Source organism: Gymnogyps californianus, chromosome Z (genome assembly GCF_018139145.2).
Source record: "Gymnogyps californianus isolate 813 chromosome Z, ASM1813914v2, whole genome shotgun sequence".
NCBI classification, from domain to species: Eukaryota; Metazoa; Chordata; class Aves; order Accipitriformes; family Cathartidae; genus Gymnogyps; species Gymnogyps californianus.
The window spans coordinates 66,174,772-66,196,148 of NC_059500.1; the positions used below are offsets into that span (position 1 = coordinate 66,174,772).

General features: G+C 39.0%; 1 protein-coding gene across 1 annotated transcript in view; it reads right to left on the reverse strand.

Annotated features, from left to right (window-relative positions):
- Positions 1-21,377, reverse strand: part of ITGA2 (integrin subunit alpha 2) — a 53,603-nt gene that overhangs the window by 25,477 nt on the left and 6,749 nt on the right. The window contains exons 3-13 of the mRNA XM_050913217.1: positions 15,954-16,063; positions 14,683-14,774; positions 10,746-10,860; positions 10,240-10,367; positions 8,953-9,101; positions 7,703-7,853; positions 7,117-7,282; positions 5,776-5,849; positions 4,182-4,320; positions 2,014-2,159; positions 1,141-1,284 (exon numbers count right to left, since the gene is read on the reverse strand). Coding sequence (XP_050769174.1) covers positions 1,141-1,284; positions 2,014-2,159; positions 4,182-4,320; positions 5,776-5,849; positions 7,117-7,282; positions 7,703-7,853; positions 8,953-9,101; positions 10,240-10,367; positions 10,746-10,860; positions 14,683-14,774; positions 15,954-16,063 — 1,414 coding nt within the window. The remainder of the gene's footprint in view (positions 1-1,140; positions 1,285-2,013; positions 2,160-4,181; positions 4,321-5,775; positions 5,850-7,116; positions 7,283-7,702; positions 7,854-8,952; positions 9,102-10,239; positions 10,368-10,745; positions 10,861-14,682; positions 14,775-15,953; positions 16,064-21,377) is intronic.

Here is a 21,377-nt window from a genome sequence, read left to right on the forward strand (position 1 = left end):
CTCTATTTATTTGATTGCAATTTACTTAGTAAAAAGGCCATGTTCCATTTTCTCTGATGGCAGGTATTAATTTACTTTGCATATCCAGACATCCAACGATTGACTGAGACACTGTTCAAAAGTGCCAGAGGCTTCAGGACTGTTAATACAGATATTCTGAAAACACCTACTACAGGTCTGAATAAAAAACAGTCAGTCAAGCATCAGACAAATAACATAGCTTCGCTGAACAAGGGAGACAACATGAGTAATAGCAACCATCCAGCATGAAAGTCTACAAAACAATGGAGAAAACTGGCAGAAGAGCATTTATTAGAACTGTTTTGGAAATACTGTTAGGTGTTGAACAGATTTGCCAAAATCAAATGGAAAACAATTAATTAGCAAAAGCCTTGAGCTAAGTTTTTCAGAGAAATGGTCAACCTTGTGTTGTATTTGTGTACAGTGCCTAGCACAGTGCCTAAAACCAGGACCAGGGAGCCACGTAGAGCGGCAGGCACCTGGTCACTAATAGTGCTTAGCTACTAGCTTGCTTATTGACTCCATTTTGGTCTGTTCCAGTTGGCTTATTCCAGATTACATGCACAAGCAGTTCTGGGGAAAGTTTGCAGGGGCTCCTGAAAAGCACAATGGGCGAGATCACACTGGGCAGGGCTCCGTCCGCAGTCCTCTAGCCAGGCAGGCTTGGCACCATTTACCCCTGCCCTTATGCCACACCCCAGGAAAAGCACATGCTCCGTGTCTCGTTACAAAAACACCACTTGCAATATTTCTAACACTTTGAAAAAGATACACTAAATAGTGATTTAGAGGCCCTGAAGAGGTCCAGGGCCAAAGGCTTTTTAGCATGCATGTGGCCAGTCTGCTTTGAAAGAAGCTAGCACTAAGCAATGCTGGCTTGAGCGAGTCCGTTGCACCAGTTGGCTGTGGGGCCAGGGATCACTCTTCTGATCACTCTCTGATTTAACAGAACAGACATTGCCACTAAGTACTATTGCAGCTTGGACTGCTTTTTCCTTAGTAAAACTGTAGCCCAGGGAACAACAGTAAATCCCTCCAGCTGCATATGAAAATATCAGCACTTATCATGGATGCAGAGGCAACAAGCTGATGCTAGCTTTGCTACAGTGCCATTCTTACCTTTGTGATGGAAAACATGTATACTCTCCCCTCCTCTTTCTTCAGGTCATTCATAAACATTGGTGCACCCACAAGCAGCACATCTGTCACAGAATCCCTGTTAACGTCCACTGAACACACCACACTGCCAAAGTAGGAACCAATCTGAAATCAGTAGTAAGAGAGTCATGTTTGTATGGGGATTTTGTAAAGCATAATGTTTTAGCACCTGACTCAGAAAACTTAAACCCCGAAATAGTCCAATACTAATGAATGAAACTGCCCATTGGAATGAAATTACTATATAACATACTCCAGTGTTTGAAGAATCATATCCTTGCCATATGTCCACTGTTTCTGCCCAGTAGCTGCTGCTATGGCTTTACCACTTGGCAGTAAGAATGCAAATAGAAAATAAGCTATGGAAGGTATACTTTTTTATAGTAAACTCTGCACATGAAACTACCCAATCTCTGATTTACTCTCAGATTTGTCTTACAAAGAGACAAAACCAAAACCATCTAAACTCACTGCTCTTTTCCAAATGGAGAAAAAGATAATGAGCTTCCAAATCTCTCTTTTGATGTCATCTGCTTCGCAACTTCTCAGGCAGAGTGGAGCTCACTGAGTCTCTCCCAATTAGAGGTGTTGACAGAATGATACATTAAGTAGCTTTGTATATTATCTTTTACCACTAATTGGACGACTTCGTAAAATACTCTTTAAGAGTTAGTTAACCTCATTGAAATAGTCTAGTGGCAGAGAAAAGTTCAAGTGGATTCTAAACGCATTGCAAGAAAGAGGAATTTTCAAAACAAATGCACTGCAATTTACTGCTGTGTCAATCAAAACAAATGCCTGCAAAATCTGCGTTCATGACCAAAGTACACTTGCCTGCTCGCCTCTCTGGGACTGCACAATTGCAATATTACCATTGCTGTCAACATCATAAACCACTACTCTGCCAGTGTAGTTGGATCTTGGTGCGCCAGCAACAAAATAGACGGAGCTCTGAGTTGAGAGAACAGCAACAGAATAACCTGGGGAGAGAAGCCAACATTTAACATGTGTGAGAGACCATTAACTACAAGTCGTCAGTTGGTTATCCATAAAGGCACAGAGGATGAGTCAATCTGGTATGTTAGTCACAGAGAACGATGCTTCCAGATGGGAAGTTAAGCTGTCGCATATGCATAAAATTTGCAGTAGTCTTCTGGAGAGAACAATGACACACACATCAAGTTGAAACAGGTTTGCAGAATAGCATGGACAATAGTTAGCCTATTCAGTAAAACACAGACCACAAAAATGTCATGCTTGTGAAGGAGATAGGAAAAAGAGTGCAAAGAGTATCCTTGGAATGAAGAAATAAAGAGAAACATGAGATGAACATTTGGGCCAGCCTTCAAACTGGGAAGGAACACCTAGCTTCTGCAAAGCTTGCAGTGCATTTTCCCACAGCTCACCAAACCACAGCCCAGTGCTTTGGCTGAATAGAACAGGCTATATTAATAGCTTGTCAGCTGAAGGGCTTAGGTTGATTGAACTTCTTTGAACATTTTAATCCTCATCCCCATTATTCTAACATTATTTGCTTTCAGGAAACATCTTTTAATACCTGCAAATATTTTAAACATGTATTAGCACTATAAATCTAGCATTAGTACATATTTTACATTTCTGTGGTTTAATTACAGCAAATTTATTTTAACAGAAGAAAATAAAATCATCCTTTATAAAGACTATAGTTAAACTGAATAACAAAATCCCAGTGACTGGGCAGAATATGCAGGTCTTTAGCAAGCTGCAGGACAATGTGAGGAGCACAGTCTAAAAGGATTATGCCTTGGTCATTACATATACCAGTCTAATTCAGATTGTGTTCAGACACTGTTTTTCTAGGGAGAGAACATCACCGGAGACTAGACGTTCAACAAGCAACAACAAAACAAGATTTTATTCTGCAAGTTAAGGCCACGTGTTCCTAATTAATACAGCATACAGCCATTTGAAGTGAGAGGGTGCAGTGCAGAACGGGAGCCAATCTAGCAAGCTGTGATGTGCAAGCAGCCCTTTAGCTTGGGCTCCCCCAAGCTGGTGAGAGAGAGTTGGTGCGGAGAGCTCTTAGTGGGGGACAGAAGGAGGTGGAAGGGAAACGAAGGGACAGAAAAGGCAAGAACATTGTTCCAAAAAGATTAAGGCAAACACGCTAGAAGTGCCTTGTGGAGAAGTGCTGAAAGGAAATGACCTGACCTTTTAAGAATTATTCTAGAAAAGGGAGGAATAGAAAGTCTGAAGAGGTCACACATGCAAAAGAGCTACTGCTCATTAAATTAGGTTTAGATTTATTCATTGTGTTCGATAGAAGTAATGCTAAGCCATAGGGAAAAGCGCATGTTAGTTGCAAAAATAGCATCACGTTAAATAACTTCAAGGATAAGAAAGTCATAGGTGCTTAATGTAGTAGCATTATTCAGAGATGAATTGCCAGAGCAGGCATGTTGTAGGTTTGCAGAAAACATTTCAATGAACTGAGAAGACAAACTGACTGGCTTTATTGGGTTACAAAAATATGTGTCAGAAAATACATGGGGGTTATAAATAAGACCTCTGCTAAACTGCAGCAATATTCCTAAAACTATAAACTGAACTGGGAAAGGCCAAGAAAAGAGTGGGCACAGATGGAACGATAGCAAGTCAATCAACTTCTCATCCACATGTAATTGGGGAAGTACATACAAATATTAAAACACAGGGTACCCATAACAATCAGTATGATACACTAAGCAGCCTTTTCAAATCCCATGAATTCTTATGTCTCTGTGACAAAGCCTGATCTTTTTTCAGCTTACCATATTGATATGAGTAGAATTTTAAAAACACAATAAAGATTTCATTCAATGAACTGTTGACCAGTAAATAAAATCTTTTTGGATGCAAAATTATTTTCATATTCGCAAATCAGTTCTTAACAGGAGTCTGACTAGAGCAGAATTTTCCAAGTTCTTTAATATCTTAATAAAGGTTTGATACATTTCCAGATTTGTATTTCAGCCCTTTACCTAGATAAGAGCTATGATTTCTGTCCTGTAGAATCTTCTCAAACACATGGCTTGGAAAGGTGGTGACTCTCTCTGAAGAGTCCTGAACTACTGTTCCACTCCAGTCATAGGCCCCAACAGCACCCAGCAGCAGAACATCCTTTAAAAAATAAAAATCAACATTTTTAGAACTACTTATTTTAGAAGAAGCGTGAGCAAAGCTGAAGTTACCATACATAACTTCCTGCATCACTGTATTTAAGGTACTGATGTACAGTCTAATGAGTGCAAGCAGTTGACTGGAGCTGCTTATAGTTACCACTTACATGCAGGACTTTACTGCCCTATTAAGAGGGATTATCACCCCTCTACTGCAAGAGGATAAGTGACTGCTTTAGCTCCCAGAGCACTGCAACTCAAGACAAAATGGGTTTATTTAAACACTGTGATAATTTCCTAAGCCTGTCCACCCTGAGGTTGGGCTTGCCAATTCTATGCTTTTATGCAGTCATGATCCTTATAAGACTGAGGATCACACAAACAAAACTGTAAGAAAAAGCTAAAGCCCCTTTTTTGACAACTAAAGTGCCAATGACAGCACACAAAAGCTGACGGAAAAAGACACAAAATTTCATTCTTTAAGTAAGGAGATGTCCTTGAGAGAACAGTTAAATCTAAAATCCAAATTAATATGGCTTATTATACAAATACTTAATACATAAATATTTAATCTTAGACTTGTACGCAGAAAACAAACATAGTTTAGATTATTCACATTATTAAAATTCTTTACTGAATGAGATACCATTATAGAAAACTGCAATAAAAATAGGATGTGTAATTTTCCTGAAGAAACCCCCAAACCTTTCTTAAGTTTTGCCATTTCCTAGCATCAAGTGCTTGGTAAATTAAAACTTCAATTTGTGCAAATACAGAGGACTTTTTAAAAGTTATTTCATTCATCTTTATGGGTTATGAGAAAGAAACAACCTGCCTGTATTTTCAGTTGAAAGCTGCTTGAACCACACTTGAATTTTACAAAAAGGACCTATGTGGTCAAGATAATCTTAAATTTTATTAGCATGAAAAATATATCTAATTTATTATTCTTTCTAATTTCTACATGAAATATGCTTTAAACAAATATTATTAACTTTATAAATATTAGACAAATTCTCTTCAGATTTGATTTATTTATATCTCAGTGACTGCCCAGAAATATACCAGCTTTACAATATGGTTTCAGTTCTCCTCAGTTATTCAACTGCAAAATATTAACTTGGAGCAATTGAATTTTTCATGCTACGTGAACTCAAATCACTGAAATCATTGGATTAACACATCTCAAAATCATTACACGAAAGAAACTGTTACTCAACTTTCCATATTAATGTGTATTTTTTTCATTTTAGAGATATACACCACCTATTAGAAGTAATTTTAGTGGTATTCAAGTTAAAAAAAAAAAAAGGAGGATAATTTGACATTCTCCTGCTTGTAAAATAACCTTAAAATTGGTCATTGTGTTTTATTAGTCTTATTTTGTTGCACTTCTAAGCATTTATGTCTACGTAATTACATCTATTTGTATCATTAAATAATTCAATTCACATACCTTTTTTTGTGAGTAATACGCACTGAAGCCCACCTGTGACATTTCCATTTGGAATGTATCACCTTGATCTGTACCTGGTAAAACAAATATTCATATAAGCTTAACCCTATAGAACCACACAAGAGATCCAATCTTGCTGCCTCTGAGTGTAGCTATATAGGGACTGTATGTTAGTTTTTCCAAATCCACCAATTCTGCTAAAGCATTTCCAACATTTAGAAACAACGGAAATCTGAGAGCTGATAAGCTGTAGAATATTTGGAGGATTTAATGGCAAATTGATAAGATGGAGCCACGATGCTATGAATCTCTTCCAAAAAGAGGCAGAAGATGGCTTGAATCAGTCTGCACAGTCTTGTCACTGTGGCTAATATCTTTTTATGTTTCCTAGGAAGAACTAATAATACACTGAATTTAGCAGCTTTAATAACTGTATATTCACAACTTTCAAATAGAATATGAATGTTTATTGTCATATAGGACTTACAAAAACTGTTGTAATTGTCTTGAAAAATACTGTGATGTCCAGGAATAATTCCTAAGCTAGATGGATGGGACTCAAGTAACAGGAATTCAACAGGAGTACTCAAAAACACCCAAGAGGGGGAGCTCAACCTATCCCCTTGACTTGATTAGCAGCATGAGCCTAGTAAAGAATAGAAGTGAAAGAGAAGGGAAGATTTCATCCTGAGCACAGGAAGGGTGCAGCCATGAAAAGCTCCTTAGGGAGGGCTGAGGGCAGGTCACAAGTCTCCCAAGCAAGGTCTAAATGTGACTTTAAAAAGCTGGCTTTTGGGGGAATGAAGTGCCTCTGAGTCAATTCTACAGTACCTTCCTCCAGAGAGTACAGAGGACTGTGGGTGATGCTAGGGATGGAGCCTGGTAGATGCCACACAGATTGCATTACTGTAGCTTTTCAGTTCTATAATCAGTAACCTAGTCTGATTTGCTTCTTAAATTTACACTTGCTTAGCATTCACACAGGTGAATCTGACAAGCATAAAGATACCTTCACTCCTCCGGTGGTAATTAGCTCCAAATACATTTGGATGCACATGGAGAAGTCCCCAGTGGATGCCTGAAGCCCTTGACTAGACTGGAATTTTCAGCAACTGAGGAATATTTCCTACAAACTGCAGAAACTAACTTGAAGCTCAGGCTTACTAAGGGTGGGGTAGCTGAGGGAACACCTGTGCAAACCAGAGCCCTCCTGGGGAGCAGCTCGCAGCTCCAGCTGCCCCTTGTTTTCACAGTACTACACTAAGGTGAAGCTAAATGAAATCCTTAGTTCATCAGCTGAGAGAATCTGATCTAATTTTTCAGAGACATTGAGTATTTTACCTTCTATACTAAAAATGCGCTCTCCAAGAGTTCCTGCTTCTTCCAGTAGTGCAGCCTCAGATGACACATTAAAGAAATACTTGTCTGTTGGATGACTAGCAATTCCTTTGATTTCTTTAATTAAGTTTTTAGTGTCAAGTTCATGCCTTATTAAGTATCCCAAAACCTTGGGTAAAAAAGAACAAAATAAGAACAGTGAAGGAAGTCATGGTGTTTCCTTCTGTATTATTTCAGTAAACATTGTACATATTAAAAAAAAAAATTACCTTCATTCATATTACTGAATTGCTTATCAGACTGTATTCCTATTCAAGGGACCATTCAGACAGGAAAAATACATAAACCAAGGCAAAGGAGAAAACCACTGAAGTTGCTCAGGTAATAATTGGTTTTGGTTTTTCAGGCAGTTAAAGACGACCAGTATTTCACTAGTTCATAAAGATTAATTTCACCTAATTTCAGGCCCACCAGTGTAACAATACATGCATTATATACAGCTTATGTATAGAACATACACTTTCATACATAAACAACAAAATGATCTTTCAAAAATTGCAATAATATATATAATTATAGTATTACTTACAGCAATGCCAAATCTGGTTATATTGTCTTCGTTGCATTTACCTATCACTGTTTTCAAGTTGGAGCCATCGTGTGATTCACCATCCGTCACAACAACCATGACTTTTGTGGCTGTCGGACGTCCTCCCGATTCAGGTGAGAAGGCATACTGTCTGTTATAAAATATTGGATTTATCACATGTCAATTTATAATGGATGGAATTTGGTATATATATTGTAATGAATATGTCCATCACTGACTTAGAATAAGGTGCATCTGTAGTGCTTTTTTATTTGTAAATTAACAATCTGCAATAAGAATTTTCAATTATGCTCCTGATAGCTTCTTCTCAAAGCACTGCTCAAAGAGCCATCAGAAATATAATCAAGGAAGCAGAAAAAACAACCAAGTAGGACTGGATGGTATTTCTGATAGAAATGTACATTCCAGGGAAAACAATTTTTTTTGTACAAATGTTTCTAAATAAAAAGGGGTTTTTGTCAGAACTATTGTTTTGTAACACCAGAGCAGCCAGGAATTGGCTCCACCGAGTTCAAACAAAAGGGGAAGAGTATTAATAACAGGTTCCTCAGTACTACTGCAAATATGGACTCCATTGAAGGCTGAGTCTGCTCCTAAACAAAATTTTCAAGGCCATTTGATTCAACATGTATTTTGGCCTAGAGTCCTGTCCTTGATTCAACTGCAAAATAGCATCTTCCTATTGAGAAACAGACCTGGTCTGTATACATATTCAGAGTCATAGCACATTGTTTTAAGTTTTTCCTATTTTTCACGCTGCTGGTGCTGCAGTGACAAACTAACAACAGACAAGAGATTTTATTTTCTCCGCAATCAACCAAAGCCTGACCTGCAAACACAAATGTTACTGGTCCCACTGAATCCCTGGATAAACTTTACTTCTTTCAATGGCTTTGTATCTTTCCTAAAAGCTTGTCCATGGTGTTCAATGCACTGTCGTGTTTAGACATCTGTGACAGTCCAAACAATTCTGCTGGGTACCACAACTACTTTAGTGTAGAGTTTAACCCAATGCTTAAAGACATGCTTTTCAGCAAGTCTAGTTTACACATCCCTGTACTGTTCTGCATGGGGCACTGTAAATGTACCTGAAGGATTCTGCCTGCTGCTGGGAACCTCCTCAGAGGCTCCGAGGACGTGCACTCCCAGTGGGAATGAAATTCAGGATGTGCTTGTTGCCTTGTAAGGTAAGTTACAATAGTTGCACAGTAATCATCGATGTGTTTTACCTTGCATTGTCAATGGCTTTGAAAGTATTAGTGAGGTCTCCTCCCTTCTGATACGTTCCCTCCATTGCTTTAACAACTTCATCCTTTGTTTTATATGTATTCAAGTTGAACACTACACGGGGATCATTAGCATACTGAATTAAACCCACCTATGCAATAAAGAAATTACGTTAGATTACCACGCATTACAGTTACATAGAATCATGACACTTACTTATTTATCACGTTGGAGTAAAAGATCTGCAGATGCACATGGGGTTATAATTTTCTTTCAACACATATAAAACCAATTAATATTAACATGTTTGGAAAGCAAAGAAAGCTAAAATGCTCTTGCACCTTATGTCATTTATTATGGACTACAATATGTTAATGCAAACAATCTGAAATAGTAGGCATTAAACATTTGCTTGGTTACTTCTGGAAGAGCTGATGGATAGCAATAACACAGGGAGCTCTGGGAAAAATGAGAAAATAGCAAAAATTCTACAAGCTGACAACACCTCAATCTGACCTCTTCTAAGGAAATCCTAAAGGTTAGTTACTTGACAGCACTGCAAACCTTATTTATTTTTAATACAGATGAAGATAAAGACATATGCTAAGATGTATATTTAGTATGAAAGAAAAAAAGAGAAGATGCTAAAGGTGAGGTTCAGAAAGGACTGAGCAGGAAGCCTAGCTTTTAAGCACCTCACTTCCAAAGTAGCCCAAGGAAGAAGGCAGCCTTTGGGAGAGAGATTTCCAGTGCCCCAGTCTTTGTTCCCAGTATTGTTTATGGAAAATGGACAACTGTAAAGACAGAAAATATTTTAAAAAAGGCAACAAAATTTTCCTTATCATCATCAAATTAAAAGGAAAAAAGAACTCGAAGATCAGATAGTAACCAAGCAGGAAAAACTCCTATTTTAAAGATGCAGCAGTTGGCAAGTAAGAGCCATATGAAAAGCCCATAAAAAGTCTGTTCTACTTTTACCACATCCCCACAGATTATATTTTAATTACTTTTACACCTAATGCATGAAAGAGGTCTGACTCCCCTAGATATAACCTAGACTTCTGTTTCAGTTGGTTTGTGTTTTGAATCAAATTACTAATCCTTTTTGAAATAGGTTAGCTGTGAGAAAAAAAACAATACTGAAAGATACAGGACAACTGCATAATCTGTGGCTTTGGGGGAGGTACTGTAGTTACGCTAAAGCACACATGGTTTCCTTTAAAATTCCTAATAAACCCCATTGCCTTTTTTTTTTTTTTGTGTCTTTTTCAAAGATGTCTTTGACTTACCTGGGTTTTGTTAAGGCCTATGTCTAAGCCTTGTACAAATTTTTTCAAAAATGCTCGCACTGCATCCCAGGGATAAATGCTGTTTGACTCATCACAAACCACCACAACATCTATGACAGAGGAACACTCTAAAACAAAAAGTGGACATTAAATGCACTTTCAGTCTCAATATACTTACAACTCTTTGGATAAATCCAGAGGTGCATATTTATGTCTCACACAGGTAACACTTTAGATCAGGAAGGGTTTGCCAGAATGAGGACTCAATAGAAGCATATGCACTTTTGAGCCTGTGCTGGTGCAATGCCTCTGAATTCAGAGGGGTGAATCCATATTCGTATCGGCATTGGGTAACGATTTGTCAGTCCCCACGTGTGAATCACAGGACTTTGCTTTTTGCACATACATTTTTAAAAAAATCCAAAATTAAGAGTCCCTGACACAACGTATCTTGATTTTGTTTGATATGTTTTTTTTAATTGAATCTGTTTTGCACGTTGCCTTACTTTGAACAGCAGGAGAAAAGCTTCTTAGGATCTGGAAACTTGGACTGATTTCAGAACAGACTCCTGTTGCATAGTATTGGCTTCCACACTGCTGTGCCCACAAGGGACCACAAGTCTTAAAAATAACAACAAAAAGAAACTATAAAAATAACAAATACTTGTTTCACCATATCCATATACAAAAGCACAATAAACAGGACTACAGGCATATAGGATCAGAGGAGCCCTCTTGGGTTATCAGGCCAAATCCCTTGCAATCATGGTGACAGTGTAACCCCTTTCATAGACTTTCTCATTGAAAGGATTTTCTATTCATGATTATCCTAGTGCCTCCTTTTGCAAACTGGCCCCTCCAGACTATGCACAGCTGTAACATCTAGGGAGCGTGACTTGGTCTGCAAAGAATCTGTGCTGCTTTAAGCTAGGGTTGGTATTTGCACATCGCTTATAAGCGTGCAGAGAACTACTTCCACTAACCAGGAGGTGGCATCAGAGCCGTGAGCATGCAGGTCGCTGCAAAGACGCAGAGAGGAGCTTTTCTTGCTGTACGTCCGATTACCACCAACAGTGTGACCAGATTGAAGAGTTTTGTGATCAGTGCATGCACGCACACACACACACTTACTAATTTGGAAGCCTTGTTCCCAAGGGAAATTCACTTTGCCAAAATATTTACAAGTTAAACTTCATCATCTCCAGTGAGGGTGCAGTCTCGCAGTATGCACTGTCCTATTTAGCTGCCGCTGAAAGCAGAAGTTTGGCCCTGGCCTCACATACCCCTGGGCTACATGTTTCATTGCCTTTCGGGGAAAATAATCTTGCTTCTTTGCTGAAAATGATCTCTGTAAAAAGAAACGTTTTCAGCTGGATCAACCAGCTGGTTGCATGACAGCCACACCTGTGATATTAGAAAGATAGGTACAAAAGCACCTAGATAAAAAAGACAGATACTGAGACAGTATTTTGTCATGAGGATATTTGGGGGGGAACTCAAGTTAAAAACATAACCTCTACATAACTTCTGTCCAACAGCTCTGAAGGAAATTATAGCTTCATTACGTATACTTTCTGATTGCCCTATCCAGTCGGGAGAGCCTGGAAAACAGAAAATGCACCATCTCTATTCAGGAAGAGAAGAGAGAGTGAACAGCACTATTACTCTTTTCTCAAGAATATTGGAAAAAAGGTAAAGGCAGAAGTAAACGGTAAATTAGCTAAATCACACACTGGTTTACCAGTGGTAGACCACATCAGACTATCCTAACATTTGACAAGATGGCAGATTTTCTACACAAGAGAAAGGAAGTATATCTATGTTATCTGACCTTGAAATAAGTGCTCTTTTTAGCTGCTACATAGGGTATGATTAGTTTTACTGGAAAAGATGGATCTTTACAGAGGTGAGAGGTACAAAATAAATTGTCTATATCAGTAACTATGAAGCTGGAGGACAGCCACTAGTCTTTAATTTAAAGTTATTTTTAATTCAAACTTCTTTTCAGATCAATCTCATTTGCCCATTTTCTAGTTTTCTTCTGTATTAGTGGTAGTTCAAAATTGTGATATTAATCTTGGAGAAAAAAATAGAAATGTTCTAATAAACTTTGCTGATCACTTTAAAAGAAAGAGAAAAGCTCTAATGTTCTAGCATCGTTACAGTCAGAAATTTAAGATGCATCATTAATGCAGGGGAAAACTCAGAGATCACATCTCAAGAGCCGAAGAACTTGAAAAGCGGAATATTAGAAAGGGGCATAGACTTGCCCTCAAGGACTAATGTTAAAAAATGGGGATATAAACTGGGAGCTCATTGAGTGGAAGAGAGGAGCAGATAGATCAGGCACTGGCTGATTGCAGAGTGATCATAAGCATGCAGCCAGCATGCAAAGCAAATACGGCCTAAAGATATGTGACAAGAAGCACCTGCAGTTCAGACACAGAAATATCAAATACACTATATAGTGCCCTGGAAAGACTCATGTGGAATACTGCATAGATCTGGTCATTCATGTTCGAGAGGTATATTTTAAAAAGTACATTTCAGCCAAAAAACTCTGTGTTTGTTTAGCAAAGTGAAGGACAAAGGAGAACAATTGTGGGGTGTTAAATACAGAAGGGAGATTTTACATGCAGGGATATGGGAGCTGTTCCTTTCAACTAAAGGCACAGCACTGCCCCAAGAACAAACTGATAGAAACTTAGATCAGAAATCCGGAGAAAAGTTGTTAACCATCAGTGAAATTCTTAAACACCTTTCCAACAGGACTCAGCATGCCTCAGAAAAATGTAATGAGCGTGTGGAAATGACTGCCCTGTACTTAGGATACCTGGGGGAGGCAATCACATGGCACCAAACAGCTGAACCAGCAGGACTCACGAGCTACAGCACAGACATGCCAGGCTGGGTCACGCTCCAGCCAAGCAGCCCAGGGATGCAGCACAGACTGGTGCAAGCGGATGGAGGCTGAGAGAGAAGCAGCCACAGGAGGAAGGAGCACAGTGAGCTGGGAGGAGGAAGCCCTGAGCATAACCCACAGAGCCCACCACAGAGGCCAGCTGACAGAGGCAGCGTCTCGGAGCGAAGTCCTGGCTGGCAGCAGCTTGCAATTACGAGCAGACAGTCTCTGCTTGTTGTCCAGTTCTTGCCACAACTAAGTCATGGGGCTTTGGATATTTGTTGAGGCTGAGTCACAGATAAGCACCTGTCTCCAGTACCCCATTCTCCTTATGGCAAAAAGTGCTCCTGTCACCAAAGACGTGGCTAACTGTTCATGTCTTAACATTCAACTTTTTTTTTTTTGTTACTTTATGCAATTTAAGGAGACCTATTCAGTAACGTATGGATCAGGAAATTCTTCTTAACTGAAAGAAGTTCAAATATTATTAGAAAATACAAATTTTTCTGCATGAGATGTTTTAAATCCCTGGTTACTGATACTGATTAAAAGTGGGTATACATGGGACAGTATTAGCAGTAATTAAAGGTATTATCCAAGAGACAGAATAACATTTTTTTAATCAATCTCTTCTCAAACCAACAATCAAGAAGAGCACTGTTGCTGTATTTTGAAGTTATGATTAACTTTATCATTATTAACTTGCAGCAAGAGACCTGCTGGAAAGGCTGGAATTAGACCTACTTTTCAGTATTTCAGTGAACTGGGCTATGTGGTAATGAAGATAATAAACATTTGAATAATTTTGCGATTACTAGGAAGATGCAACAGAAAAATACAAAGATTAAAGTGAGCCTCAAAGCTCTTTTGTCTGTAGTATATTGTTTCACTTAATTACTGCACATGCCTACAATGTATGCATCAAACTGGAATACACCTACACTGCAACAGTTTTCATGCTTACGGTTAAGATTGTAAAAAAGCATATTAAATAGGCGTTAACTTCCTTTCAATTATGAAATCTGTTTTACAGGCTCCAAGGAGAGTGGTTTGCAGAACATACACACAGAAAATGCATCCTCCTCCAGCTCACTAACCAAATAAAACATATTGCAGACCCACGGGACTAGAAATCCTAACATGTCAGGAGAACAGTCACTGTGCAAGTGCGTATGGTGGAGAAGAGATCCCATACTGTCTTTTGAAAGCATAATCAGAACTATACAAGACTGCCTTAAAGATGTCCATCGTGGAAATATTCTTGCCTATGTTGTCTGACTTAAATTACAGAATCTTCAATTATGTGCCCTTCCATAGGATATTTAGATAAATGACGAAGGAGAGAATTTGTAATTTTCCCGGTTTTGGACCCTAGGTAATGACAGTGGCATGCAATATTTTAAAATATGCAAAATATGTATTAATCTATGCTGCATAATAAAATACATTCAGCTTGGACTTATAAAAAAATGTGGAGAATTCTAGTTTCTTCATTCTCCTTAGGAATTTCTGTGTGTACTGAATATGTCCTTGATACGTACCAAAAATCCTCCCGTTTTTGAGTTCTGTATCAGTGTCAAGCCAAGGTTCATGTCTTCCTTTATCTCAGTCACATTTGGAATATTTATTAAAGCTGAAACAAAAAGAGATTAAGTAATGACAGAATAGTAAATAAGATGTAGAAACAATTTAGTAAGTTAGAATTCCTTTTCGAAAGCTTGATTTCTCAGAATCTAAGACACCTTTTCCAAATGGCTGCATACAATTCTGAGACAAAAGAAATGAAAGCTAATCTTTGTCAAAAATTTGCTAACCATTAACTATAGACATGAATTAAGTATGGCCATTTAGAGTATGTGCCCTCCAGAGAGCTGAAGGCAAAAGAGAGGAAGAAACGGTCTACCTATTGAGTATTTTTGGCTGGCTGAGTAGCTGCAGCCGAGCAGCTACTGTTACATTCCTCAGGACACCAGACTCCTCTGATCCAGTATCAGGCTTTACACAAAAGCCTGGAAGGAGCAGTGGAGGACAGAAATGCTCCGCGCCACAAATAAACGTAAAGTAGGCATCTCAGCACACTCTGCTCCCTCATATTTTCACTGTATCCAAAAGTGAATCCCATTTTCTACTTAGTTTGCAAACACACAGAGACAAAAAAGGCTTCATATCCACTCACACACTCATCCTTCATGCACTCCACATTCGCAGGTCCCCCTGGGTGTACCAGCACGGACCCCCCACCCGCCTGACACCTGGACCTGAGGCCCCCTAAGCTGGCTGGTCCAGCTGAAAGTTTGCTAGTGAACACACACACTCATGCGCACCTGGTTTGGGGAAGATATTGACACTCGCCCCCCCAGCAGCCCGCATCAGCCCCCCTAGGCTGTGACCCGCGGTCCTGCTCCAGCCGCCAGCACGGAGCCCCTCACTGACACAGAGCCCTGGTCCCCCCCAGCAGCTGGTTTTGGAACACACACCGTTCCCGCCCCATGGCTACAGGCTAAAAGACCCCAATTGCTCCAGCAGCTGATGCTGAGACCCCAGTGGCTCCAGCAGCTGGCACCACAGGCTGGGGCGCGCACACCGCCAGCCTGACTCCAGTGGCAGGCACCAATTTTTGCTCACACACACACACACGGGTCTCAACAGTAGCTGGCACTGAGTCCTTGCAGTGCACTCATACGCACACATGACAGAGACTGAGATTATGCAGAGAGATAGTTAAGAAAAGATTTAATAAGATAGATTGGCCTGGTACAGAAACAAGGAAAAACTGAACAATTGTAGCAAGATATTATTCGTTACAACTTACCTTGTAAATTCAATTTTTTACATGTGGTTTTGGACGTCCCAACAGGACATGCATAGATATCTCCAGTTCTGTTAGCGGGATAGCCACTCCAGGGTGAACCCACCAACAACCTAAAGTAACAGGAACTTCATTAGGTCTTTAATGATACCGGAAAAGTCCATCAGCATTATTGCATAGCACACCGTAGGTAACAGGTAAAGAGGCTTTTACCAGATATAGCAGCTAAGGCACTCAGGAGTCTTCCCCAGAGCTGTTCAGAAGCTTTACTTGCATGTTAATACACTGGATTCACCAGGGGCAACTTCAGTGGAGAAGCCTCTGGGATTTAGGCTGCCTCAAATATGTGTACTGTTGTTTCTGTGACATTGTGTTGTAGTGTCAGAAGAAATACAGCAAAGATATTAATATATACAGATGAATACAAATTTAGAAATATATACGTTGGGGATTATAGAGAGACAAAAAATTTATTGTCCTGTCAGTTAACGGTTAACTGATTCCTTTTAAGTTACTCTTTTAACTGATAAGAAGCATTTCCTACAGGATCTGCTCAGCAACAGTCAAATGCTTATGTCTGTGCTTGAACACTACCACACCTTCACAACACTGAGTCAGAAAGAAAATACTGCAGGTGATAAGAGTCTGCTGCACAAAGTATTTAATCCTGAACAAGAAAGTTAAGACTTATGATGATTTGTGCCTACAACACAAAGTGATTCACTTTGACTCATTCCTTCGTCTGCCGTAAGGTTTCCCCTCCAGTATCTGCTCCTCAAGACCCCTTTAATTTTTATCTGAAAGCCTTCACAAAACCAGTTAATTAACCCCCTGGGGAATACTGCTTAAGAACACCTATTTTTCAGCACAACTGTCTGAGGGAGTGAAACCACCAGACAGTATAGGGCCATACAGGGCTGGAAGAGAAGGACAATGCTTTACACAGTTTAATGTGCAGTGAAACAAGGGTAAGGCAAAATATGATCAGAGGAAGATGATCTCAAGGGATATGAAAAAAAGAAACAGATGATTAGAAAGCAGAGACTGTGGGTATTTGCTCCAGCAGCAATATGACTTTCCTTTCATACAGAACAGTCTACAGTAGTAATTAATGCATTTATGGGATAGTAAAAGGACAAGCAATGGGACCCCAGTACAGAATATGGAGTTTCATAAGAAACCATCTTTTTTAGTTGGTCATTAGGTTCCTAAAAGCAAAATTGTCATCCTCTAAAATTTTATAGGTAGCTAATGCAAATACCTTGCACTATAAAAAGAACAAATTTTATACAATTATTGTGTTTCAAAGCAATTGCTATATATCATATTAACTTCCCAGGGATCATCTGACTACTGCTGCAATTTTATAACTAGTTTGAATAAAATAGCTTTGATAAAAATACATAGTTTTAGATACACAAGCAAGAATTTGAGTCCTTTTTAGCTTTCTCAAAGAAAACACTGCTAATTTCATTCTTTTAGTTTATTTCCTCTCAATTAAACACAAACTTAAGAGCACAAATAATGCAATTCTGTTTTACCAGTTTGGTTGGGGGTAACTTCAGATACTATTTTCTGTGTGTAGGAGTAATTTAAAAATACCTAACTCCTTCTCAATTACCTTGTTGAAAAACAGTGATTACGCAGGCAGCGGAAACAGGAACTTGGGTACCTTTTAGCATCTCTAAACCTGCAATTCAGGTTCATATAAAGACCTCTCTATATAAAACCAGTGTATGTTACACTAGCTGTGAGGAGGCCTCTGATCTTCCTGTTCTTTTCTGAGGAATATAGCCTTTTCTGCACTGTGGAAACCAGAATCACCACAGCTCAGGGCCAAATAACCAGAGCTCATGAGACACTACTCCATTGGTCATGTGCCGATAGATGATACAACCTGCAAACACTTGCAGTGACAGAGAGGACTGGAGCCAGTCAATAGCGATTGACAGGAGGAAGACATGGTGTTACAGTCTCCCCCCGTTGTTAGGTACTACAGAGTTATTTACAGTTATAAAATGCTAACTGGGCTGATGGGAGAGAGAAAGGGCTAACAGTTTTTGTGGAAACAGAAAACAGTTTTAAAAAGGATGACAGCACTGCATGTGTAATATCTGAAACTGGAACAGCTCTTCAGCATTAACTGTCAAGCTGAACATTGCACTGTGTACATTTATAAATATTTGTATGTTTTTTCTAAGTTTCCCAGAAGGCAAATGTATTTCAGAGTCCCTGCAGGAGGACAGCTACTATTCAAAGAATGACCTTAACGGATCTTGGAAATACTGCCTGCACCACTCTGTCTGGTCACGAAACTCGCTGTAAATCTCTGCACTGCACTGGCATCGTTTTGCAGCCATGGGTTATCCTGAACCCCAAAGCACACAGATTCACTCACAAACAGAGTAGGAATGAAAGGAGGAGAAGAAGAGGAGGAGATGCATGCTTAAGCACTAGCTGTCCCCAAATCGAAGCCTAACTCCAAGCCTAACTCCAAGCCTCACCCTTGCTGTTGGCATAAACTAGAGACAAACACCATCCACAGAGTTTACAAAAAGCAGTTCTCTCCCTTTCAGCATGCATATTTGCGCTCACTCCATGGGCTTTATGCTGCTCAGCAGTAATGTGGGCTCTGAAACTCCTGTTTTCCCCAGCCTCAACATTAATTCCAACCCAGACATCTTTTTATACCAAGAAACCATCATTCTTTATACCCAGTCCACTTCTAGAACTTAACGTTCACAACTGTATTTTACTTTCACTGGCCCTAAAACTAACCTTGTAGCTGTTCCGTGGTACAAACAGAAAAATGTAAGCCAAACAAGACAATCTCATCTAATTTTAAACCCAAATCTAAATCTATGCCAACTGTGCCCAAAGCAAACTTAATTTTGTCTTTAATTTAGCTTGCACTCCTCATACTTTACTAGAAGTTATTACACTACCTTCCCCTTTGCTGTATTAGCCTTCCTTGTAGATTTGTAGTGTCCATGAATCTCAATGCTGTAACTATGCTATAGGCCAAAAAATGCCACTCCATACACAGAATTTAACTATTACTGACACTGTGATTTTCAGAAATGAACAGAGCTATTAAACCCCTTCCCTTATTTGACTTAACTAGTCTAACCTGCCATCAATACGCTCCTGAGAAAAAGTTATTAACCAACTTCTGCCAAGCCTAGCCCTTTACTTTTAATTGCCAATCTTAAAGGTCCTAAGAAATAACTTAATTATTATTTCTCTCGTATCCTGAGCCTTACTTGAGCTTAATACTAGCTTAATCTACATTAGAAATCAGCAAGTCCTACTTGCCTTTGAAAATTAACATAAACCATTACAGTAGAGAGTTACACAATACTGCTCTGGGAAAATGCATGTGTATCTTTCTGAAACATCAGAAGTGAAGAAAGCAAGAGAGTATCTGGCTAGCATCCTGCTAACTACAAAAATATTTTTTACTGTGATTAAACAGGATGCACATGAAGCAGAGTGAAACAGAATGCATCAGGAAAGAATGCAAGAAATGAGTAATAAAATACTTGAAAATGCTTGTTTCCAAATAAACTGTATCATGTACAGTGTATTAACTAAGGGTCTTTTTCAGCCATGAGTTAAATATTTATTTTTACAAAACTTCCTTATGTGTCCTTGTAGACTATCTTTACACAATACTATAGTGATTAGCATTTAATATTGCCACTGATTTTATTATTCAGCTGCTTAATCAGTCTCAACACTGTATACAAAGCAATGGAACTACATGAAGTCAAATAAAGTTCAGCGGCAATGCCATACCACACAGACTGCAGGAGTGGCAGATCAAAGTGCAACAGGAATTATTTCTGGGAAATTACACCATGACAAAGCTAGTAACCGGCAAAGTGTGATGTGGCAGAAAACAAAATCAGAATTCATGGCGAAGGGCTGAATTCCCAGCTGTTGTCAGAGCATGTTTTATATTTTCTGGTTTCTTTTTTTTTTTTTCTTTTCATGCATTTGCTCTTTAGTGTGTTTTTTTTAAACACAAAGATGGCTAATAGGAAATAGGAAAATAAAAGTAGAAAGGACCTCTTAAATCATCTGGCCCTTTTCCCTACAATTACAGGAAGTGATGAATAGATATGAAGACCAGAAAACTCTTCACTTTCATAGATACTTCTCTGCACACCCCAAAACACTTATCACCATCTAAAACTTTAGATCCTTGGAACAGAAGACTCAAAACTTCAAAAACTACAGCAAGCTATGGCAAGAGAGTTTGACTGACAAACTTAAAAGGCCTAGAAGACAGAAGCCAGAGCTGTTTCTCCAAGCAGGAAAAAGGCAAACTGTAGGGCATGCAGTCGGGGGAAGCAAAAGCTGGGCAAAGAACTCAACATTAGCAGTGGTGCTGGCACTGAAAAGACAGTGCTGTAACAATGGCAGCATTTTGTTCAACAAAAAAAAAAAAAAAAAAAGTTGGCAGAAATCACCCTCCTCATTAAAAGCAGAAGGCTTTGAAAATGTATTGATTTCAACAAAAGTTACTACAGAAATGTGTCTTTTCACCAATATATCTTATTGGTCTGAAGAGGCAACACACCACTTCAGGAGAAAGGCTGCTGGGCTTTGATGACGAGTGAGCAGTATGCAATGATTTTTAAAACTATTCAGTAGTGTAATGATTATGTGATACATCAGTAAGGGCAGTGCATATTAAGGTGTCATTACTGACATGATATGGAATGAAACAAAATATTTTAAAAAAGAAAAATCCCATAACATAAATTCCAAAACAAAACTCAAAAATTCCAAATCCTAAGCATGCAGACACAACTGAGCAGGGTGGCTGCAACTTGACACCAAACAGCACCTCAACAGCTGACTGAGATTTTAGCTCTGTTGTGGGATGTATCCACAGACTGAAGAGACATATGGTAGGAAAAAGCATTTTAACAGCTATATTCAGCTATTCAATCTTCCTCACCTGAGACAGATATAAAACCAAATCTCAGCATGGATTAGGTACTGTTATCTTTGCAGAATATACTATCAGCTGCTGTTCAGGGCATGCATGTTCAAGACAAACTTGACAGAGTACAATCCACCTTTCTAAAAGATTATGTTTATAAAATAACGGGGAATTTGGTCTCAATTTAAGGTTCAAACACAAATCATCACATGACAGGGAGAACCAGAGCGTAAACTGAATGATGTTTCTGTTGTGGCTAATTACTTGTGTGGTGGACTGCCTCAACTTTTCTAATTGACGAGTTTCTTTGGTGTTCACAATTTTCCTTGACTTCATTAAAGAGCTCCTGTTTTGAAATTCCCACCAGATGCCGTGAAAAGCTTGAGCTGTGCTTGACTTGCGAGTTTGTCCTTATTTACGAGCATCACATGCCATCAATGCACAGCAGACCAGTGTCCAATTATCTGGGATCA